This window comes from Rhincodon typus, chromosome 5 (assembly GCF_021869965.1).
Source record: "Rhincodon typus isolate 14 chromosome 5, sRhiTyp1.1, whole genome shotgun sequence".
NCBI lineage: Eukaryota > Metazoa > Chordata > Chondrichthyes > Orectolobiformes > Rhincodontidae > Rhincodon > Rhincodon typus.
The window spans coordinates 87891661-87917064 of NC_063336.1; the positions used below are offsets into that span (position 1 = coordinate 87891661).

The following is a 25404-nucleotide window of genomic DNA, read 5'->3' on the forward strand; positions in this document are numbered from 1 at the left end:
GTAGGCCTGAAACGTCAGCCTTCCTGCTCCTCTGATGCTGCTTGGCCTGCTGTGTTCATCCAGCTCTACACCTTGTTATCTCAGATTCTCCAGCATCTGCAGTTCCTATTATCTGTGAACAGCGTTGGATCAGCCGTGATCCTATTGAATGGCAGAGCAGGCTTGATATGGACAAACAGCCTACTGTTTCTATTTCTTACGGTGCTATAATTGATAATGGGGAACCAGTAGATGGATTTCAAAGAATCCCTAGAGTGTGGAAACGGGCCATTCGGCCTAAAATATCCACACCAAGTCTGCGAAGAGCATCCCACCCAGACTCTCACCCTTATTCTATCCCTATAACCCTGTATTTCCCATGGCTAATCCACCTAACCTATTCATCGATGGAGATAATGGGTAATTTACCGTGGTCAATCCACCCTAACTTGTACGTCTTTGGACTGTGGGGGAAAACTACAGCACCCAGAGGACACCCACACAGATACAGGGAGAATGTGCAAACTCCACACAGACAGTCACCCGAGGATAGAATTGAACCTGGGTCTCTGGTGCTATGAGACAGCAGTGCTAGCTAGTGTGCCACCCCAAACAGCATTTGATAAGATACCACATAAAACATTAATGCACAAGATAGGAGCTCAGAGTACTGGGGGTAACACAGTATCATGAATTGAGGATTTGTCAACACATAGAAAACAGTGAGGACGAATGGGTCTTTTTCAGGTCAGAAAGATGTAAGTGGTGGAGTACCACAGAAAGGCACTGGAGATAGTTCTACAGCAACTAATTAGGCTGATTCCTGTAGCAAAGGGATTGACGTATCAAGAACGGTTGAACAGCTTAAGCCTTTATTCAGAGTTTAGAAGAATGAGGTGTGATCTTATTGAAACATAAAATTCTGAGGGGGTTTGACAGTAGATTTTGAGAAGATGCCTCCATTAGTGGGCATACTTACAGAATGAAGGGATGGTCATATAAAAATAAATGCAAAGGTATTTCTTCTCCTGGAAAGTGTGATTTGTAAATTCTGTTGAGTCCAAAGAGCTGTGGAGCTGAGATCACAAAAATTTGAAGAGGTGTTACGTAGATTTCTGAAATATCAAAGAGTTGAGGGCTGGGGCAGATCAGCCATGATCTTACAGAATAGTAGGGCAGGCTTGAGGGGCTAAACTCTGCTCTCATTTCTTATGTTCTTGTGAACGATGGAACTTCCTGCTGTGTATAAAGGGAATGAGAATGGTTGAAGGAAAGAATTTATGAAAATTCATGGCCAAATACAAAAAGATCTGAAAATTTCCAGACAAGGAATCACACAAACATTATAGCACAAAGTGGCAAACACATTGAATCATGAGGGATTGGAAAATTAAAGCTTTATGATCTGTAGTGAAATCCAAATGCTTTGGGGCCACTTCCTCAAACTCGGGAGACTGTTAGTGTGGCAAACAAATAATTATCACTTTCTTAAGGAAAATACCTTATCACTTTGGTAAGAAAATAGTGAACGTCTGGGTCAGGAATTTTTATCTCGACAGTGTCAAGATACATGAATTGCTGAAATGAGAAAAGGAAAATTCACAGCCCCCATATCATTGGAGAGGACACCTTGTCTGCATTGTGAATAAAGCCGTTTCTATTATAACAGAGCATTTCCTCTGTATATTTGCTGGTGATCTATGCCACAGAATCCCTACACTGTGGAAGCAGGCCATTTGGCCAATCGAGTCCACACCAACCTCTGAGGAGCATCCCTCCCAGACCCACTCCCTCACCCTATTCCTATAACCCTACATTTACCATGGCTAATCCACCTAACCTGTACATCTTTGGACTGTGGGAGGAAACTGGAGCACCCACGCAGACACAGGGAGAATGTGCAAAGTCCACACAGACAGTTACCTGAAGTTGGAATCGAGTCTGGGTTCCTGGTGCTGTGAGGCTGCAGTGCTAACCACTGAGCCACCATGCTGCCCATGAAGACAATTTCCAGCCAAACTGCTCAAAACGTTTTTCTTGTTTTGCCTGACTGGGTAGCACACTGGAAGTCAAGCCCTGCTATACTTGAAGTTGTCACAAAAGTTAAAGATTTGAAAAATTACACACAATTTCCCAGCTGACCCGACTTTCACACAGAAAGCATGGCTGGATTTCTGTACTTAACAAGAATTTCTACTCATTTTGAATAAATAGATTTTAATTAAAGATTTACAATTATGAACTGTTGACATATAACTCTACTGGTTAAAACTCTGAACTCTTATAAATTCCCCCTTAGAAGGGAAGACTGGGAAGGCAGCTCAATGGTCCCTTTCCACAGGGTTCACTGAGATAATCTTTTTTTCCTTGTCAGGACTTGCTGCTCCTTGATCCTCCTTCTCCATGTCCTTTCACTTGCTTGCAGGAGGCACAGAATAGTTGATTCACATTTATAAAATCTCTGACTTAGTGTTTAAGAGCCACAGCTTAAAGAAAATTATGAGGGAAAAATAAAACTGGCTTTCTTCAGGCTTGAGATGGTTTTTTACTGCAGAGAGCAGGAACAGCTCCTTAGCTTTCAGAGGTTCGATAGCTTCACACTCAAACATTTAGCCAATCTCAGTCATTTGCAGGCAGAAAGTCTTCACCATTGATAATTGGTCACCATATCACAAACCTATCAGAGACTTGTTTGGGCTGAAGCTCTATTCATACATACTCCTTGGTTGCAGCTCGTCTGTAACTAGGCTTTACCCATTGCATGAACAAACAGCTATGTAAATAGCATTTATAATAAATGTCAATTAACTTGCTTTTAAAAATAAATGCAGCAATCCATCAACAATCCTTGGCTTTTACATCAGTATTTTTTCCGTTTCAATCCACAATCAGAAACAAAAATAAAAAGATATAATCTTTACACAATGTACTCAACCTCATCATAGGGACCGACTCATCTCAGGGACCCATCTAGTGAACCTTGACTGTACTGCTTCCAATGCAAGTACATCCTTGCATAGATATAACAGCCACGAGTACGTTCAAAACTCCTGTTGTGGTTTCATAGCCCTGTACAATTTCAGCAAGAATTATTTTTATACTCCAACCCCCATTTAATAAAAGCCAACGTGCTATTCACTTGAACTGCTTGCTGTCTCATCGTGCTAACCTTCTGCATTACTTAGGAGTATACCCAAGTTTCTCTGGTCTCTTTGTTTCACACTCAATTAATCTGTCTACATCTTAGAGTCTGTGTGTCCATTTCTTAGCTTATAATGTTTTATACAGTTCCAACATAATCTCCGTTGGTATGCTGTAGACGATGACCATCATAATATTCCATAAACCACCGTTTCCTTTTTTTAAACCCGTCCTGCTACATTGAGGTCTTATAGACATAAAAGCCAAGTTCCCTTTGTCCCTCTGAACTTTTATGAATTCTACTTTGTTTTTTGTGCCCTTGTGCTGTTGTCTCCAAATGCATTGTTAGGATGAAATACCATTTGCCACTTTTGTATCTGAAACAAAATATGCAACAAAATTACCTACCCTGCATGTTTAACTCCTGAATAGCATCAGAAAGCTACAGTCCATTACAGCACCACTTATGCCTGAATGAACCCAAAACAGTGTAGTGAAAAATCAAGATGAATATTAAAATTGTGCAAGTGTGAACTCTGGGACATACTGTGTTATCCCTCACACTGTGAGAAAATGTTGTTAACTGCTACCTCTCGAGAAAAGGAAGGGATGGCAGGATTGTTCTTGCATGATTAATATCCTGTGACTTAGCAGCGAATTAAAGGTTAGGAACAAAGAGTACACGTGTCACTCCCAGTAACCCCACAAAGTAACTAGCTGAGAATATGCTCTCCTGGTGGATTGAGTGAGCTATGATGAGGCTCCCTACTCTGGGGTTCAGCTTGTTTCTCAGGCAGCTTGGACTTCAGCAATGAAGTGAAAAGCTTAGACTGAGGTAGAATGTGCCAACAACTATGGAGAGGCAGAAAAGCATTTCCAAGGGCAGAATTCTGCATTTGGCAGAATGTTGGAAAAGTCAGAACTCTGCTGAATGGCAGATATGTCTTATCCCTGGTACAGTTTGGTATTCAACCAGCTCTGGGTGGCTGGTTTTCATTTTAACCACTTCTGTATCACATACACCAAAGATACAGAAAGTGTGCTGGAAATCTGGAACTCTCTCTGCACCAAAAAAGTGTGCATATTAAGAGTCAATAGAAAGTTTCAAGAAGGAGACTGAAAGATTCTTGTTGGATAGGAATGTCAAAGGGTATGACTCAGTGGTGGGTAAATGGCATTCTGATGCATAGATCTACCATAATTTATTTGGATGGTGGAAAAGCTTAGACGGGCTAAATGGTCTTTTCTTATTCCCTTGTTCCTCTAAGTTAATGGCGTGGAAACAGCCACTTCACCTCTGGTTGGTTTTCTCCTGTTGACCACTAGCAATTCACTTTGGAGGAGCAACCCTGAAAATTAGTAAATGTTTCTTGTTAATGGCCCAAATCCTTTTTACACTGCAATTATTCAGAATAGTTACAATTATTTATCATACTGGTTAGAAAGCTTACTCCTTTTAAACTCCTTCCTGACAGAATACAACATAAAATTGGAAAGGAGAAAGCTGGGATGTCCTGCTGTGACCCTTCAGATTGAGGACAAGGAATATGGGCCAATCTCTCTGGACATGGTTTTGGCCTTGGAGGTTCATTCACAGAGCTGGCCACGGAGCACCACTGATGGTCTAAAGATTGAAGACTGGCTGGGAAAGAAAGTCAGGAAAGAATTCAGGATGAAGCCTTTTTATCTTGTACCAAAGCATCCACTTAACCTGGCAGAACGAGCACGCAATCAATCACAGAAAGGTAACTTACCCTTACACCCATACATACACCCAATACACCACCACCTCTTGGACAAACTGCCACATGGTTGAGGGTTCAATGGGGCAGGTTTCCTTGGATCTCACTCATGACTTCACCAAAAACTCTCAAGTACGGAAATCAGGTTCCCACAGAAATCCTCACAAAACCGGTAGGGGTGGTCAGAGAATTTTCTCTTCACAAGCAATCCTGGCAAAAACCAGTCAAAAGGATTGTGAATCTGGAGCTGTATTTTCATAGAATCACTGAATCCCTACAGTGTGGAAGCAGGCCATTCAACCTATTGAGTCCATACCGACCCTTTGAAGGGCATCCCATCCAGAACCAGCACCCCATCTTACCCCTCTAAATCCCTGTAACCTTGCATTTCCTGTGGCTAATCCACCTAAGCTGCATATCCCTGGACTGTGGGAGGAAACTGGGGCACTCAGAGGAAACCCACGCAGACAAGCAGAGAATGTGCAAACTCCACACAGGTACTTGCCCCAGGCAGGAATCGAGCCCAGGTCCCTGGCGCTGTGAGGCAGCAGTGCTAACCACTGAGCCACCATGCCACCCTGATTTGGTGGTGTCTTTTGCACCTCTGCATAATCACAACAGGAGGATTGTCAAAAGCCAGCTATCTTTCTGAGGAAGATCGAGCTGCATGAAGCCTTATACTGGAGTTCACAAACCTGACTGCAGGGAAACGAATGGTGGACCAGGGATCATGGGAATGGCACAACTAACACTGTTTTCTGGTTGAAGCCTGAGCTTTTGGCTATTATATTTTGATTATGTTTTAATCATTACAGAAATGTGGCGGATTTCATTCTCACATATTGAAAAGACGATGCTCCTGAACCATGGCAGCTTAAAGACCTGCTGTGAAAATGGATCATCTAAATGTTGCAGGTGAGATTTGTCACTCATTACTGTCACCTATTACTGACCTGGTTAGGAACAATGGAAAACAGGCATGTACTCTAATGTGAACTTTGTTCTTTTCCTACCTACTTAATTTGCTTCTCTGTACTGAGTGAGGCAAATCACATGATGTTAATAGCTAAGATACTTTGATCACGTTAATGTTGGGTTTGGGGGGACTTCATTAAACGCTTTGGAGGTTTGTTGAGTCAAGTCAGCTGCAGGATTTGACAGAGTGGACCATACGAAAAACAGGAATAGCAGTAGGCTATTTTTCAGCTTGAGATTATTCTGTCTTTCAGTGAGATCATGGTAGATCTGTGACCTAATTCCTCATGCTCCTAAATATTTTTGAATAATAAAAATACATCATTCTCAGATTTAAAATTAACAATGGATCCAGCACCATTTGCAGAAGAGAGTTCCAAAATTCTGCCACTCTGTGGAGATATTTCCTAATTTTACTGCTTTGAGCTCAGGTGTTATTTATGCCCTAGTTCTAGACACCTACATCAGTGGAAACAGTTCGATCTGTCCTTCATGTTCCACTTAATACATTAAAAACTTTGATCAAATCATCTCAACCTTCTGACTTCCAGGGAATACAGCCAAGCTTTGTGAAATCTGTTCTCATAATTTCAACCAGGAGTCCAGGCATCATTGCAAAAAAACTAGATGGTACTCATTCCAAGGTCCTTCCAAAGGTTTTGGTGTCCTAAACTGTTTACAGCACTCCGGGTGTAGTCTAGAGAGCTTTGTAAAGATGAAGCATGATTTTTATGTGTTCTAGTGCTCTAGATGGAAAGGCTGGCAGTAAATTAGCACTTTGGATTATTATCTGTACATTTTGATGTTGTGTAGTTGAATCACCAAGTGTCTTTGCGCTGTCACTATTTTTAACTATTTAGAAAATATCCTGTTCTATCCTTTTTAGATTCTCACGTTTGCATACACCAAGATCCATTTACCACAGTTAGGTCCATCCACTTAATATGTCAATAATTGTTTGGAATATTATGCTTCCACATATTCTGCTTATAATTCTGCCGCCTATCTGCAAATTAGATTCATGCCTTTCTATACCATCACTGAAGTTCTTAATAAATACAGGAAATAGTTGAAGTTCCAACATGGATCTTTTGGGATACTACTAGTCAAATCTTGCTGATTAGACTTTGTGCCCATTAACTCTACCGTTTCCCATCATAGAATCCCTACAGTGCAGAAAGAGGCCTTCGGCCCATCAAATCTGCACTGACCCCTGAAGAACATACACCCAGACCATACCCCACCCAATCCCCGTAACCCCACATGGGGTTTTTACCATGGCCAGTCCACCTAACCTGCACATCTTTCAGCAAATTTCCCAATCAGGTCAGTCATTTGTCTTCAATTTTAGACAACAGTCTCTTGAGAAATAAAATCAAATGCCTTCTGGAACTCTATATAAATGACATCCAGAAACATTTCTTAGAGATTCATAGATAAGTGGGTTTTGGTACAGACTCGAGAACATGAAACATAAAAGCAGGAATAGAGCAATTCAGTCCATCGAGTCCGCTCTGCCATTCATGGGACCATGGCTGATCTGACAATCCTCAGCTTCATTTTCCTGCCTTTCCCCTGTAACTTTTGAATTCCTTGCTGATTAAAAATCAGACTAATTGAGCCTTTAAAATACTTAATGAACCACCTCAATAGCCTTCTTGTGGCAAAGAATTCAATAGATACATTACTTTCAGAGAAGCAATTCCTCTTCATTGCTGTTTTAGAAGTCCCTTATTCTAAGATTATGCCTTCTAGACTCTCTCACAGACTCTCTTGAGGACCAGTGGCTGGGGCAATGGGAGTGCAGGTGTATACACCTTTCCAGCAGACCCTGAGGGTACCAGACCCAGCTGTCTAACCTGTCTATGGAGGCAGCTGAGTCCCCACAGTGTAGCTGACCTCCTGCAGCGTCCCACATACCCATTTGTTGCTCCTCCCTGTGCATGTGAACAAATTCTCTGATTAACTACACTACAGGGTCCTCTCCTGCCTGGCACTGAGCAGGTACCTGACCAGCAGCGGAGTTGTTGAAGTGAGGTGCTCACCAGCTTGTGCTCCCAAACTTTCTAAACAAGACATTCTCCCTGAGGTGTCAGTATCTGAGCTGGCAGGGGGTGCAGGAGGTAGCCATGCCAATGCTTCCACTGAGACTTTTGATACTGTCGTCCTCACAGGTTGAGGTGGTGGCTTCTCCTGGTCCAGGCCGTTTCTCCACCAGGACCGTGATCATCCCACTGGTACCTGCAAGACACAAGGAGTGAAGGTGTCACAGCCAGTGGTTAGAAGTGGTGTGTGATGAATGACACTGGCAGTGGGGTTAATGAGAGAGCTGCAGTGGAATGAAAAGTGGCACTTACTGAGTTGGCAAAACATGAATATCTCAGTATCCTTGCTGCAGCAGTCATGGCCTCCTCCTGGGTGAGCCTGATGTCAAGTATCTCTCCAACCATCCAGGCCTTTTCTGTTTTATTGTGTGTTGCCTTCGTCTAGACAGAGAGAAAGGGAGATATTCAGTGAGGTGGAAGTGGGTGGCACAGCTGAAGGTGGGGGAAAGGTGGTGAGGTGTCCCAGGAGTGAGTAGGTAGTATACAGGCCAAGTAGGGTTAGTGTCGGTGATGAGAATGAGTGAGGGAAGATGTTGTAGGGAATAGAGTGTGTGGTGGAGCATGAGCCTTGGTGGGAGGTGGGTGGAGTAGCTCAAATAGACAGTGAGTGTGAGGTGAGAGAGAGAGAGGCATGTATTACTTATCCTGGCAAAGCAGAGCTCTTCATCCACTGTGGGGAATTGGTCATTATTCCCTTCTTTAATGTTTTTGTTATGTTAATTGTGATTATTACCTCTCCAAGATTTAATTTTAGTTTTTGTGATCGTTGGCATGTTTGACCCGATCCTCTATTGTAAATACTGATGCAATTTTGTTGACAAAATCCACATCACCGTGGTTGATTTTCCACAGCTCACATTTTTTCTGGCCACTCATTCTTTTAGTTAAAAAAGTGTTGATTTTGAATTCCTTGCGAGTTTCTTTTCATATTCTATTCTTGCCTTCCTCACCGTTTTGTGATCCTTTGCTGGATTTGTGCATTTTCTTTGTATTTAAGTCTTTTTAGATTTATATGTTTACTTTTAATCTGTTTAGATGTCCATGGCTTTTTGTGGCAAAAAGAGCTCTTGCCGTTTACAGACATCAATGGATTGTGTGTCATATTCCACTGAAGTCAACCTTGTGCAAATCTAGTGTATTAATTGCTTTTTATCGGTTTTTCTGCGTTTCTAATTATTTTTAAAATATACTCATTACTATCCAATTTTCCAGCTGCATTGGGTACAGATGATAGTACTCAGCTTCGACCCTCCACGTGGGATGGGGCAGGGTCCTCACTGCTTAGGCTGCTCTATTAAGAACAGGGGGTGGGGGTGGGGGGGTTAGGTGAAGGGCAAGAGGGCAAATGCCACTTAAGAGGCCAAATGCCACTTAAGAGGCCATTGCCCCCGTAAGTCAGGTAAGGTGAGCAGAACGTTGCACAGAAAATAAAATATAGACTGAAACTGTTGTAATTTTTCACAGGAAGCCCTGTCTGAAACTTTTGAAAAACCTCATCCAAAAACTTAAGGAGAAGAATCCTCGCATTCTGGCGAATGTTGTTTCATACCATGCAAAAACAACGCTGCTGCATGCATGTGTCAAAAGACCTAAAGATGAACAGTGGCCCTTTGAAGAACTTGACACCTGCTTTCTTCAGCTGGTGGACGACTTCATTGAACACCTAAAGGCATCCAACCTTCCTCATTTTTTCATTCCCACATTCAATCTCTTCAACCCTTCCTCATTTAATTCAAAATGCAGGGAAACCCTGTTGCGTCTAATTGAAAGTGAGAGAAAGAATGACTTCCAAATCTTCTCAAGACCCCGGTAATTGCATAACAGTCACTGATGATTCAGTTTGGGAGAAACAGATGGCAGGAGAAGTTGAGAAGTTTGGTTTAAAAATAGCCTCTGGAATCCTGAACTAAATGCATGCCAAATAGAGCACATAGGCAAGGAAATTATGCTAAACGTTTGTAAATCACTGGTTACACCTCAAGCTGGAGAACTATGTTGACCTTAGTGAGTGTGCAGAGAAGATTTACAAGAATCGTGCTTTAGATGAGGGACACAAATTGTGCAGAGAAACTGAACAAGGTGGGATTATTCTCACAATAGCAGAGTGGGTCATGAGAACATCATAACAAGTTTCTGATTCAGGAGATGTTGAGACTGACAGCACGGATAGTAATCAGAGGGGGACAGATTGAAGGTAATTGGCAAAAGCAGGGAGGTGTATTATGTTCTGTCACAATGAGCTGATGTGGGATATGCTGTCTGAGTGGTATTGGAAGCAGCTTCAATAGTTGAAATTATTCAAAATGTTCAACAAGTAATTACTTGGAAATGTGAAATTTATCAGACTACTGTGAAAGAGCAGGGGAATGGGAATAATTAGACATCCTTTTCAGAGAAACAACATGGGCACAATGTGCTGAATAACGTCCTTTAGTGCTACAAGTCACTATGAAATGAGAATCTGATGGATTTGTGCAATGGATTTTGAACCAATTTGGTAAAACCCTAGAATCTTGTTCTCATTTTAATGCTGGTTAATTTACTGGGATTAAAAAGTCCGCAAACCAGTGAGTTTAATACAATGACAAGCAAGTTTAAGCATAACAGTGGAGCAGGACCTTCAGACATTTTTAGAAGAGCCTGAACTTGTTTTAGTGGCTAAATTTGTCTGTTCATTTTTGAAATTTTAAATCTTAAGGTTACACGTACACACATGGTTAGCTCACTGGTCAGACTGCTGGTTTGTAATGCACAGTGATGCCAACTGCTTCAATTCTCACACAGGCTGAGGTTACAGTGAAAGCCCCAGCTTGTCGACCTCACCCCTCACCTGAACCATGGTGACCCTCAGGTTAAATCACCATCAGTTGTTTCTTTTTAATGAGCACGTAGTTCTCTGGGACTATGGTGACTTTACGTTTTTATGGCCAACAGAACCATTACTGGGTGTAATATTAGTGTGACTAGTTCACAACAGCCAATTCTGAATACAAAATATGGACCAAAGGTATTATAATGGAAAAGTATGAAAATAAGGACATTGCTGCCTGTCTTTTGACAATGATGTCCATTCAGGGTTATAGGTTTCTACTGTGGATCTTCATGTGACGGACCAGGCTGATGCTCACAGGCACACGAAAGCAGGGCATTCTACAAAGCAGTCACACCTGGAATACAGAATATGTTTCCATTTGGCCTCATCATTAAGGACCCAGTGTGGTGTAGCTCGAAGGTCAGGCTGTTGCCATCTTTAATGACTGGAAGCAGTCTCTTCCCAGTCATTAATGTCAAATGCCAACAGGCCTCAGTGTCTTTGCAGCGTTTTCTTTGTCTTCCCCTGGAACGTTGCCATTTGAGAAAATATATCCTGATGCCTGTTAGGCATCCAGACAGTGATTGATCTATTGTGGTTGATTTTGCAGGCATTTTGAATGTTTGTAGAGCTGGCTTCAAGAATGATACAAATCTTGTTTTTCATCACACTATTATTAAATTATAGTGGGATAATGCAAATTCTTATCTCTGTCACAAGACGGCTGAGAAGCAAATATCCAAGTTTCCTGAGCTACCTCCACGAACCTTAGAAAAGGACTTGCTGCTTTCTATTGGTTGTACTGAATGTATCAGGTTCAGCTTTAAATAAACCAGAAAATGTACAGTGCTGTAAACAGTATCTGAAAAACAATGTTACTGTAAAAATAGATTCACCAAAACATGCTTTTATACTTTTTATTTGTTAATATAAGCTACAGAACCAAAGGAGCAAGGATCCACCATCACTTCTGTTACAATCTTGCCACTTTGTTTACATCAACTTAAGATTTCAACCCTAAACTGTTTAACATTTATAAATGAAGAACTTTTATGTTTATATGTAAATTGTTGGTGATGAACAAATGGAAGATTTTACAACCTTGACTTTGTATCAGTTATTGTTAAGGCCCGTGAATGGGACTTCTAGCAGCAGTTGTAGCATAATGCAGGGCAGGGCAAGGCAAGGCAAGGCAGAAAATAAATTAGAAAATTACAGGCTGCATGTAACAATGGTAATATAGTATTCATGGGGAACTTTAAATTTCAAATGGACTGACAGATTAAATTTGCAATAAACATATACTTCGCTCAACCATTTCCCACAAGATAATCTTCTAGATCAGTATATTGGATAACCAGCCAGGAAATGTGCTACTCTGAATGTAGAATAATGCAAAGGGAAAAAGCTAATTAAGGCCTAGTGGTATTATTGCTGGACAGTTAATCCAAAGACTCAGGTAATGTTCTGGGGATCCATGTTCGAATTCTGCCATGGCAAATGGTGGAATTTGAATTCAATAGAAAATCCAGAATTAACAGTCTAGTGATGACCGTTGTTGATTGTCGGTAAAACCCATCTGATTCACTAATATCCTTTAGGGAAGGAAACTGCCATCCTTACCTAGTCTGGCCTATGTGTGACCTCAGACCCACTGCAATGTGGTTGACTCTTAACTGTCTCCTGTGCAATTATGGATGGGAAATAAATATTGGCTCAGCCAGTGACTATGCTCATTAAATTATATTGGGATAATGCAGATTCTTATCTCTGTCACAAGACAGCTGAGAAGCAAATATTCAAGTTTCCTGAGCTACCTCCATGAACCATAGAAAAGGACTTGCTGCTTTCTGTTGGTTGTACTGAATGTATCAGGTTCATGAATGAATTAAAAATAGTAACTTGGTCAAGGGCCCCGAAGGAAGAGTGACCATAATGTGATAACTAAATACTTTCAAACTCAATATAAAATTAACCAGAGTTTTAAGTTCAAACAAAGCAAATTAAATACTATGAGTGATGAACTGACTAAAGTAGATTGAACATCTAGATTAAAGATCATGATGGTGTATAAGCCATTGAAAGCACCTAAATAATTAAGGTATCATTTGCAACAAAAACATAGTCCATTAAAACACAACAAACTCACACGAAATGCAGCATAAACCACAAAAGGAATTAAAGATTGCATTTGACCAAAGGAACAGGATAATTATGGTTCCACAAAAAAAGTAGCTGGCCTTACGACTGGGTGGATTATTGAACGCAGCACATGAAGATAGTGACAAAGAAAGAGAACATGAGAATGGATTAGCAAGAGAAAAGACAAGACTAACAGTTTCTGAACATTGTAAATCATGAATTTTGTGGAAGTCAATATGGATTCATTACAGGCACAGACAACTGAAATTATAACGGTGAACAATGAAATGGCAGAGACATTAACCATATACTTTGGTCATGGGTTTGCCTCTGCAGTTGGGAATCTGCCTTCAGAACCAAGAAAGAGAGTAAGTTCTACCCTTTATTTCCTCTAAGAGCAGAAAAAACACTGGTTTCCTTGTTTGAAGATTTATTCATGCACGCTTGGTAGATGTACATACCCAAAAATGGGGTACAGTTCAAATTTTATCATGAGAACAAAGGTTTTACACCAATTTTACAGAAAACATGCTTTCAATTGACTATTCCTACAAACCAACTACCAATCAAAATATTATACTTTACTCACTCCTTTCTTTACCTTACCATCTTTGTACAGCTCACATTCCAAGTTAGTACACATGATAATATGATCCAATCATATACAAACTAATACACATGCTTATCTTAACCAGTCAGATTACATGTTCGTATCTCCTCGCTGCAGTATGTACTTTGTTGATTATAAGTAAACCTACACTGTTTAATTTACTCTCAGTCTCTCCTGTTGCCTACAATGTCTATTTTCCATTTCAAGAGCTATCCTCAGGAACTGACCCCGCACCAGTGGGGAAATCATCACAGCTTACTATGTTTGCAGAGACAGGCTGGTATTTGACTGGACAATAGGTTTGCCGATTAGTGTAATCAATGCAGAAATGAAATGATCCTTCTGAAGTGTGGGCCAATTTAAAAACACCATAGCAGCTGTTTTAAAGTAGCCAAAGTGCAGGAAGATGGAACTGAACTACAAGATGAGCCACAATCCTTTGGAATAGCAGAGCTGGCTGAAACGTCCAAATGACTTATTTCAGCTCTTAAGCAAAGGAAATGGGGAGAGGGAACTGTGTGAAGAACAACAAGGGTGAAACGCAGGACATTAAATTAAAATAGGAAGGATGATGCAAGATGAAAAGAAATGGCAATGCGCAAGAAAAATAAACAGGATGGGTCTTGAACTCCACTTGCCGAAAGCAGAATTATTACCAACAATTGCTGTTTCATAAAAAAATTAGTAGCAGTGGTTATCTTACAAAATTGTGGAACTCAACGTTGAGGCTAGAAGACTGTAAAGTGAGATGCTGAGAGGTTAGTCTTGTGAAGCCTGGGTGAGTATGCTTTGTCAGCCTATGTGAGCTCTATTGTGGATACATCTTTGATTCAGTGGTTCAAGCCTGAGTTTCCTTCACATGACCGTACCTTGCAAAATAAAATCATAAGTGCTAATCAAAGACCTTTCTCAGTTAAGCAAAAGTTCTCTACAGAACATTATTTATAATTATTAATGTCTCTATGTTGTTACTGCTGACAGGAGTAGTGTGCTACAAACTGAGCACTGTGGTTCCCAGCCTTGTCCCAAAAATTAAGAGGTTTTTAAGAAACTCAGATTCCCAATTTACCCGATTTGCAGATTGATACAAAGCATGGATTAGGTTTCTGTACTGAACAAGAATCAGTATTCATTACAAGGCTCTACTACTAATTAAAACACTGATTGCCTCATAAACTTCCTCTTACATACACAAACAAACAGCGTTAAAGAAGTTATGGACCAATGGGAAAATTTGGACACAGTTCAGGATCTTTGTTCACAGGTTCTATTGTTGAGATTATCCTTATGACTCTTTTGCTGGCCAGCACATCGCTTTAGTCATTTTTCTCCAGATGCTTCCACATATTGAATAGAAACACAAGGTGGCCAGTTCATTCATAAAATGTCTCTGACTTGTCAGTTAAGAGTCACAGCGTACAACAACTATTGCATTTAAGATAAACTGGTTTTCTTCAGGTTTACAGCAAGATTTGACTGCAGAGAACAGAGAACCTGAGCCTGGGAAGTTCTGATCACATTTCTCTCTGTAGCTTGTTCCAGCTTCACGCTGTTCAGTTAACGGAGAACGAATCACACAGTTGTTGCTAGGAAAAAAAAATGTCTCAGTCACAGATAACTGGTCACTAGGCCACAGACCAATCAACTTCCCGGACCCAGCAAAAACTGCATCTGTTCATCCCTCTCTCAGCTCTAAATCATCTGCAACTCACTTCAATTACTACTTATTCAAGCAGTTGTTTATGTGCTGCCTGAAATGGGTGTCTGCAGCCACCCTTTTGAAAACTGGTTTTCAAAAAGTTCTCTCTCATTCAATCCACAGGTATTTTTAAAACCACAAATATAAAGATATCAATATTCTATCTATAGCAAAAGCAGAGCATTGACAGAAGACAATTCTGAGTATTTAGATTTAGGTTTTATTGTCACATGTACTCCACTACAGGGATACAGGACTGCAATGAAAAGTGTACAATGTCGCCATTCCCTGTGCCATCTTAAATACAAAAGTACCTATGTACAAAATCTTTGGTACAAAAATAGAAAAATAAAGAAATAAGTTGAAAAAGTTCAACAGTACAGTCCTCGGTACAAAGTAGAAACATAAAGAAATAAAATTAAAAGTTAAACATTACACTCCTTTCTTAAGCCATGGGCCTGCAGATGCTCTATGCTGGTCTTTTCCCATGAGGGCTTGCTCTCCCATGCACTGGTCTAATTCTCACCCGGGCTCACCAGGCCTCGCTGACCTCCACCCGGGCTCACCAGGCCTTGAGGCAACGTGGCCTTTGCCTGACCTAAAAATCTAGTTTTCTTTTTACCCACAACCTCATGCAAGTGGTTAATTCATCTTAATCTTGGCAACATGGGCTTTTTGTCTGCTTCCTTGAAATTGAACCATTCAATTTGTAGGGGCGAGGAAAAGGGAAGTGGCTCAAGGGCAAAATTATTCTAGATAGTGAAGCCATAAGCTGCCTGTAGGTCCAGAATCAAAGCTAGAATATACATTACATATAGCCATCTCAAGGTCTCCAACAACCTGTTTTCAATGTGGAGATCTATGAAATCTGTCTCAACTTGAAATTGAGGATTGAGATGTTAGCCACTGTCATCAGCTCTTGAGGCTTGAGGCTTGCTGCTTGCAGGGAGATACATTACTATTACCAGAGGAATGATGGAATAGCTGAGTGGCTTGTCTGCAGATACAAAAATGCCAGTGCCTTGTACTCCCTGCTACCACGAAAGTCATTTTTTAAACTTATACTTTCATCGAATATAGGTATGCTGTGAAGAGCAGGATTTGTTGCTCATCTTTAATTATCCATGAACTGAACACCTTGCTAGGCCATTTCAAAAGTTAGTTGTGTTAACGACATACCTGTTGGTCTGGAGTCACATGTACAGAGTATTGCAGCACAGAAAGAGGCTCTTCAGCTCATTGCATCGATGCTGGTTATCAAGCACCTATCTACTCTAATTCCATTTTCCAGCACCTAGCCCATAGCCTTGTACGCTATGGCATCTGAAGTGCTCATTTAATTACTTTTATATGTTTTCATGTTAAATGAGACATTTTCCGAGAAGCCAGACAATGCCTAGTGCAGCACTGCAGGGATCAATTGTTGGACCCCAGCTATTCACAATATATATTAATGATTTAAATGAGGAAACAAAACATAATATTTCCAAGATTGCAGTTGACACAAAGCTGGGTGTGTGAACTGTGAGGTGGATACAGAGATTCTTTAATATAATTTGGACGTGTGAGTGGGCAAAAGAATAGCAGATGAAATAAAATCTGCATAAATGTCAGGTTATCCACTTTAGGAGAAAAAACTGGAAGGCGGATTACTATTTGAACAGTGACAGACTGGGAAAGAGGAAGCGCAATGAGACCTGGGTGTCCTTATACACCAGTCACTGAAAGTAAGCAGGCAGATGCAGCAGACAAACGGTATGTTGACATTCACAGTGAGGACTAGAGCACAGGGCTCTGCTGAGACCACACCTGGATAGTGCGTGCAGTTTTAGCATCCTTATCTGAGAATGGATGTTCCAGCAATTCAGGGAGAGCAACAAAGGCTTACCAGACTGATTCCTGGGATGGCAGGTCTGATGCACAAGGAGAGACTGGATCAGTTAGGAATGAGAGGCATCTTGTAGTAACCCATAAAACTTTAATGGGGCTAGACAGGGTAAACACAGGAAGGATGTTCCCAATGACCAGGGAGTCCAGAACCAGGGGTAATTGTCGAAGGGTACAGGGTAGGCCATTTAGGACTGAGATAAGGAAATATTCCTTCACCCAGGGAGTGGTGAGCCTGTGGAAAACCAGAGAAAAACAACTGATGCCAAAACATTGAATATTTTCAAGAAGGAGTGAGATATTGTTCTTAGGGCTAAAGAGGTCAAAAGGATATGGGGAGAAAGCAGGGGCAAGATACTCAGTTGGAAGATCAACCACAATCATACTAAATTGAGTGAGCAGGCTTGAAGGTTTGTATGGCCCATTCCTACACCCATTGTCGAAGTTTGAAAGTTCCTGTCTCTACAACCCTTTCAGGCAGTTTTGTTTCAGATCCAGTTCCTTCCAAGGGGCACACTTTCTTCCTATCTACCCTCCTAATTTTGCAGATTTTTCAATCAGGTCCCCTCAGTCTAGTCTGCTCTTCGGAGAGCAACCCAGCAATTCTAAATAAAAACTAAAAGAACTACAGATGCTGTAAAATCAGGAACAAAAACAGAAGTTGCTGGAAGAGCTCAGCCGGTCTGACAGCATTTGTGAAGAAAAAAAATCAGAGTTAACGTTTCAGGTTCAGTGACCCTTTCTCAGAACTCGGCTCTTGCAGTCAATGGCTCTTGACTAAGAAGGGAAAGTTGCTGTCGTCTTTAAGGATCTATGAACACACAAACCAGGTTCCCTCTGATCTTCAGTACTACCCAGGCTCCTATCATTTGTTATATATTCCCTTGTCTTGTTAGCCCTCCCAAAATACATCACTCTGCACCTTTCAGGATTAAACTCCATCTACCACTGTTCTGCCCATCTGACCAGGCTATCTAATTTTCCCGGTAAACTAAAGCTTTCCCTCTCACTACTTATCACACCACTAATTTTTGGGTCATCTGTGAATTCACTTATAAGACCTCCTATATCCTTGTCTAAATCATTAGTTTAGACTACAAACATAATAAAACCTGCAGAACACTACAAGACATAAATTTCCAGTCACAAAGAATTTTCATCTAGCTCCATCAACTTCCTGCCACTAAGCCAATTTTGGATCCAATTTGTTAAATTGCTCTATATCTCAAGGACTCTCAGCTTTTTGACCAATCTCCCATTAAACACCTTGTTAAAAGTGTTACCAAATCCATGTAGGTGACAACATGTGGGCCAGATTAGGGAAGGACAGCAGAAATCCTTTAATAAAAGAATATTAGCAAACTAGATGGGTTTTAACAACAATCGATGGCAATTTCATAGTCACCATTACCGAGTCTGAGCTTTCAATTTCGGATTTTATTAATTTAGTTTAAACAAGCATTAGTCTGGGCCTCTCAATTAGTAGTCCATCAACATTATCACTACTCACGCCTTTTGTGATATTGCTAGATTTGCTTTTCTATTCATTTGTGGGATGTGGGTGTCGCTGGCTGGCCAGCATTTCTTGCCCACCCCTAGTTGCCCTTGAGAAGGTGGTGGTGAGCTGCCTTCCTGAACTGCTGCAGGTTAACCCACAATGCCATTAGGGAGGGAATTTCAGGATTTTAACCCAGTGACAGTGAAAGAACAACAATATATTTCCAAGTCAGGATGGTGAGTGGCTTGGAGGGGAACTTGGAGGTGGCAGTGTTCCCATATGTCTGATGCCCTTGTACTTCCAGATGGAAGTGGTCGTGGATTTGGAAGGTGCTGTCTGAGGATCTTTGGTGAATTTCTGCAATGCATCTTGTAGATAGTACACACTGCTGCTACTGAGCGTCAGTGGTGGAGGGAGTGAATGTTTGTGGATGTAGTGCCAATCAAGCGGGCTGCTTTGTCCTGGATGGTGTCAAGCTTCTTGAGTGTTGTTGGGGCTGCACTTATCCAGGCAAGTGGGGAGTATTCCATCACATTCCTGACTTGTGCCTTGTAGATGGCGGACATGCTTTGAGGAGTCAGGAGGTGAATTACTCACTGCAGTATTCCCAGCTTCTGACCTGCCCTTGTAGCCATTCTGTTAATGTGGTGAGTCCAGTGAGTTTCTGGTTGACAAGAACACCCAAGTTGTTGATACTGGGGGATTCAGTGATGGTAATTCTATTGAATGTCAAGGGATAGCAGTCAGATTGTCTCTTATTGCTGATGGTCATAGCCTGGTATTTGTGTGGCACAAATGTCACTTGCCACTTGTCAGCCCAAACCTGGATATTGTCCAGATCTTGTTGCATGTGAACATCGACTGCTTCAGTATCTGAGGAGTCACGAATAGTGCTGAACATTGTGCAATCACGGCGAACATCCCCACTTCTGACCTTATGATGGAGGAAAGGTCATTGATGAAGCAGCTGGTGGTGGCTGGGCCTAGGACACTACCCTGAAGAACGCCTTCAGAGATGTCCTTCAGCTGAGATGATTGACCTCCAACAACCACAACCATCTTCCTATGAGTCAGATATGACTCCAACCATTGGAGAGTTTGCCCCCTGATATCCATTGATTCCAGTTTTGCTAGGGCTCCTTGATGCCACACTTGGTCAGAAGCAGCCTTGATATCACTCTCACCTCACCTCTGGAACTCAGCTCCTTTGTCCGTGTTTAAACCAAGGCTGTAATGAGGTCAGGAGCTGAGTGGCCCTGGCAGAACCCAAACTGGGCGTCACTGAGCAGGTGCTGCTTGATAGCACTGTTGATGACACATTCCATCACTTTACTGGTGATCGAGAGGAGACTGATGGGACGGTAATTGGCCAGGTTGGATTTGTCCTGCTTTTTATGTACAGGACATACTTGGGCAATTTTCCACATTGTCGGGTAGATACCAGTGTTATAACTGTACTGGAACAGCTTGGCTAGGGGAGCAGCAAATTCTGGAGCACAAGTCTTCGGTACTATTGCCGGAATGTTGTCAGGACCTATAGCCTTTGCAGTATCCAGTATCTCCAACCGTTTCTTGATATCACATGGAGTGAATCGAATTGGCTGAAGACTGGTATCTGTAATGCTGGGGACCACTGAAGGAGCCTGAGATGGATCATCCACTCGGCACTTCTGGCTGAAGATTGCTGCAAATGCTTCAGCCTCATCTTCTGCACTGATGTGCTGGGCTCTTCCATCTGAGGATGGGGATATTTGTGAAGCCTCCTCTTCCGGTGAGTTGTTTAATTGTCCACCACCATTCACGACTGGACGTGGCAGGACTGCAGAGCTTAGATCTGATCCGTTGGTTGTGGGATCGCTTAGCTCTGTCTATCACTTGCTGCTTTCGCTGTTTGTCGGGTAAGGAGCATACAACCCCTTTGTTTCCTGTTCCATGGCTGCAAATTACTCCACCTTATGCATTCTGAAGCCTCACCACATCAAATGCAATCTCTCACATTACAATCACAGCCTCTCACCCTACAATCTCTCCCCCAGTTATTATAATCACTCCTCCCTCACTTGTAACCTTTATTACCTCACCTACAATCTCTTCTCACTCAATCATGAGCATTATCCCTTAATTTTGGTCTCATGCCCTGTACTCTGACAGGTATGCCTGGTGCTGATCCTGGTATGCCCTCCTGCACTGCCCATTGAACCAGTGTTGATCCCCTGGCTTGATGGTAATGGTTGAGTGGGGGTATGCTGGGCCATGATGTTACAAATTGTGTTGGAGTACAATTCTGCTGCTGTTGATGGCCAACAGTATGTCATGGATGCCCACTCTGGAGTTGCTAGATCTGTGCGAAGTCTGTCCCATTTAGCACGGTGATAGTGCCATACAACACAATGGAGGCTGTTCTCAATGTGAAGGCAGGACTTCGTCTCCACAAGGGCTGTGCAGTGGTCACTCTTACCGATACTGTCATGGACAGATTGGTAAAGATGAGGTCAAGTATGTTTCTTCCTCTTGTTGGTTCCCTCACCACCTGCCGCAAACCCAGCCTAGCAGCTATGTCCTTTAGGACCCGAACAGCTTGATCAGTAGTACTGCTGCCGAGCCACTCTCGGTGGTGGACATTGAAATCCCCCCCCCCAAGAGTACATTTTGTGCCCTTGCCGTCCTCAGTGCTTCTTCTAAGTGTTGTTTATCATTGAGGAGTACCGATTCATCAGCTGAGGGAGGACGGGATGTGGTAATCAGCAGGAGGATTCCTTGCCCATGTTTAACCTGAAGCCATGAGACTTCATGGGGTCCGGAGTCAATGTTGAGGACTCACAGGGCAACACCCTCCTGACTGTATACCACTGTGCCACCCCCTCTGCTGGGTCTGTCTTGCCGGTGAGGCAGGACATATCCAGCGATTGTGATGGTGGTGTCTGGAACATTGTCTGTAAGGTATGATTCTGTGAGTATGACTATGTCAGGCTGTTGCTTGACTAGTCTGTGAGACAGATCTCCCAATTTTGGCACTAGCCCCCAGATGTTAGTGAGGAGGACTCTGCAGGTTCGACAGGGCTGTTTCTGCCGCTGTCTTTTCCGGTGCCTTGGTCGATGCCAGGTGATCCGTCTAGTTTCATTTGTTTGAGACTTTGTAGCGATTGGTACAACGGAGTGGCTTGCTAGGCCATTTCAGCAATTGAGAGTCAACCACATGTAGGTGGAGTCACATGTAGGCCAGACCAGGTGAAGGTGGCAGATTTCCTTCCCTGAAGGTCATTATTGAACCAGATGGGTTTTTCTGACAACCGGCAATGATTTCATGGTGATCAGTAGATTCTTAATACCAGACTTTTAAAAAAATTATTGAATTCAAATTCCACCATCTGCCATGGTGAGTTTGAACTGGGTCCCCAGAACATTAGGTGGGTTTCTGGATTAATAGTCTAGCGATAATTCCACTAGGCCATCGCCTACCTGTGACAATAGATGACAATAACAGTTGGGAACACTGGTCAACCTTTTACACTGAATGTCTTCTTTCTGTTACTATAATTGGCACTGAATCTCTCAACCGAGACAACAATGTTCTGAAAACCAGTTGGAGCTATTTTGTGGACCTGCATATTTCTAAATCTGAAATATTTTGTAACTTAAACCTGATGTAGGCAATGAAGACTTACACAGAGTAAGTGCATCAAGTCTGTCTGATAATTTTTTTAAAAAGCCAGATAAAATATAGTCAACACTCAAGGACTGATGATGTGAAGTTCAGAATAGTGCGATTTGCGTCTTTTAGGCAACAAGCCACAAAAACAATCGACTAATTCCTAAATACATGCAGAGAGAAGGGGTATGATTGCAATTTTACAGCAGAGCTAGTAGGCAGAAGAACAGATCTCGAGATAGCATCCACCCTAGTAGGAGTGTCTCAAATCCCATCTTGGACCAACCCAAAGGTTACAGTGTGGAAGTACTATTGCAAAGTGGACATAAAATACAAATTACTACAGGAAGACAGAGTCTACAGGTTGTGTGTAATTTGTTCACTGTTACATGTAGGCAAGCTAGTAAGCAATGCAGGGCAGTGTGACTTCAAAGTCATATCCAGTAACTGTCCAACATTTCATGCTGTGTGTGATGCATTAGCCCAAAGGACACTGGAAGTGTCGATGCACAAAGCAAAGGCCACAGCAAGTTTAACGTCTGAGGAAGCACGCTCAAAAACAGCACACGTGCAGCTTTCCACCCAACCAAGAGTGCCCATCAAACAAAATATTACAAGATCCATGAAATATGTAGCCAACTTACAAGATCAGATAAGCAGGATAACTATCACATTGATACATAGGGAGCAATCATTCAGCACAGTGAACATACAAGATGAATTGGTCAAGTGGTACCAACAGTAGCATTAGTGACTGCCCAGATTTAGTGGTTACAGATGGAAGGTCAGCATAACCGACATGCTAAACTGGATACTGGGTGCAAGTGCAAACATTCTTTCACTTTGCACATTGAAATGTCTATCCACAGCAATGACTAACGATGGTTCAACCAATCATTGCTGAAGCGCATCATGTATAATGGCTTGGATATTCCACTCCTGGAACCATTACACCAGTGTAACTACAGCAGCTTACCCTGGTCACTCCAGATATTTTATATTATGGACACCCCAGCTTCAGCTGTCATGGGTCTGCTGGTGGGGAGTGACCTATCCTTGGTCACCTCACAAAGCATCATCAAGACAAGAGCAAAGACCACAGACCATAGAGTGTGCCGTTGGAAACTCCATGCATACACTGGGAGAAGATCAACTAACTCTGCAATGTAGCTTAGCCAGTGAACAGGCTGAGCAGTAGAATTTGTATACTCATTCTGAATGCGCACAGTTCGATGTACTGTGGAACCAACGCAGAATTACAATTTGGCAGACCCAATCATCACTTTACGACACTCCCAGGAAGACAAGATGTATTACTTGAAAAACAGGGCAAGGTGAAAGACGTCCATGAGCAGTAGGCAGATAATGAATGACTCAATCTGAACGGACAAAAGGTTTGAGTTCAATACTTAGCAGAAATTGTCAGCATGTGCTGAGAACAAAGACTGTTATATATGAGCACCAAATGGCATGACAATGCAATGAAACAGATGCCAAATCAAAACAATACCGCAACCATAAACAGGATCATCTATTGTGAACAGAATAAGTTCTAAAACATGACAAAAACAGCACCCTCAACCAGCATTCTGAAAACGTGTAGTCTCCAACAAAGATCATTCTAACTAAATCTGGACAGATAAGCAAACAGATGTATGTCAGTATTTTGTAAATCTATTGCTTTACACAAGGATATATTCAGACAATTATTTTGTTATCCAATTAAATGTAAGTTTGATTCTGTAAATGTAAATCTGTTTAGAAATAAGGAATGTTGTGATGTTATTGTAAACTGGTCTCAATACTACTAATTTGACAGGATGTGATTATTAGTCACATTACCTTTAGTCAGTGTACAACAGCAGGTGGCGAGGGTCAGATGTACATTTCGCTTCTGAGTTCACATTATTCGTACAGTCTCAATTTTTTTAAGAACATAGATTATTTCACCAATCTATGTTACGTGAGCGGTGCACTTATGTTGAAGAAACGTATGTTAACAGACAACACTCGCCCTTAGCCCACAGACGTTCAAACTGAAGTCATGGACAACAGTAGAATACTTACCTACAAACTTCACTCCACAATGTTATGCTTAAAGAATGCCTTGTTTAAAATGAATTGTATAGACATAGTGCCATTGTGCATGCCAAGGGAACAGTGAACACAGATTCCTTCACATGAGACTGGTCAGGAGCCTCAGGCGAGGCACATAGAGATAGGGACATTTAAAACTGGAACTAGCTGTGTTTATTCATCTTCCAATAAAATACAATGAAATACGCAGAATGTTAAACATCAACATGCAGGAACAGCACACACTGCTGCTTTCCCAGCAACCATATGGAACCTCATTGGCTCCTTCAACACTACGCCGCCATCAGTTGAAACTAACATTCTGTTTGCATAAAGAAAAATAGCAATTGTTCACAAAACACTTAAGGTTTCCAAAAAGTGAAGGATGCAGTAAAGTGCGGTGCTCACGTGTCTTGGAATTGAGCCTGTGCAGTAATTTACACTTTGCTGCGCTGTACAAGTCAAGTTTGATTTTACTGTTACATGACAACAAGAAGCGGATCTCGTTGTTTCAGTTTCCCTGCAAAGATATAAAATGTGCAAATTAGCCAGCTGTTTGCCTATATGATTACAAACTAACATTCCTTTAGTTTAATCTCATTTTTTAAAAACATACATGGTCTATTTAATTGAAAACCAACCACATTGAGTTTTATCTGTAACATTTCTTTCACTATTTGAGCTCGGTCTAAACCACTTCCAATGCAAGCTGGTGCCAGCAGGCTGAGATTGGAAACTTTACAGAACCAATGGCTGAAAGTTGGTCTGACCATTCAGCACAAGCAACTCCCGTGGCAATGTATTGCCAGATAAGTTTATAAAAGGTATTTTTAAAACCCACTTTGAACAGGGAAGAGGGAGGGAGGCTGTGATGAGAGATATACTGTTCCCCATTAAATGTACACTGAATACTTTCTGGGAAGACAATATTGGTTTACAGCTTCCTGAGGAGATTAAGGGGCACAAATGAATAAAAGCAACTCCAAAAGTAAAACGCAGCTCTGCTTGTGATTGCCTATCAGTGGCCTGTGTGAATAACCTCATTCTGGGAAAGAAACCCAAACATGCCATGGCTTCAATAACTTTAAT

At 41.7% G+C, this 25404-nt stretch overlaps 2 protein-coding genes across 2 annotated transcripts in view; one reads left to right on the forward strand and one right to left on the reverse strand.

The window, feature by feature from the left end:
- Positions 1 to 11860, forward strand: part of cgas (cyclic GMP-AMP synthase) — an 18709-nt gene extending 6849 nt beyond the window's left edge. The window contains exons 3-5 of the mRNA XM_020519081.2: positions 4596 to 4865; positions 5678 to 5777; positions 9407 to 11860. Of these exons, the coding sequence (XP_020374670.2) occupies positions 4596 to 4865; positions 5678 to 5777; positions 9407 to 9755 (719 nt within the window). The 3' untranslated portion in view covers positions 9756 to 11860. The remainder of the gene's footprint in view (positions 1 to 4595; positions 4866 to 5677; positions 5778 to 9406) is intronic.
- Positions 11861 to 24474: 12614 nt separating this feature from the next.
- ddx43 (DEAD (Asp-Glu-Ala-Asp) box polypeptide 43) overlaps positions 24475 to 25404 on the reverse strand; it is a 63765-nt gene continuing 62835 nt past the window's right edge. Inside the window, exon 17 of the mRNA XM_048597285.1 lies at positions 24475 to 24835. Within this exon, the coding sequence (XP_048453242.1) occupies positions 24827 to 24835 (9 nt within the window). The 3' untranslated portion in view covers positions 24475 to 24826. The remainder of the gene's footprint in view (positions 24836 to 25404) is intronic.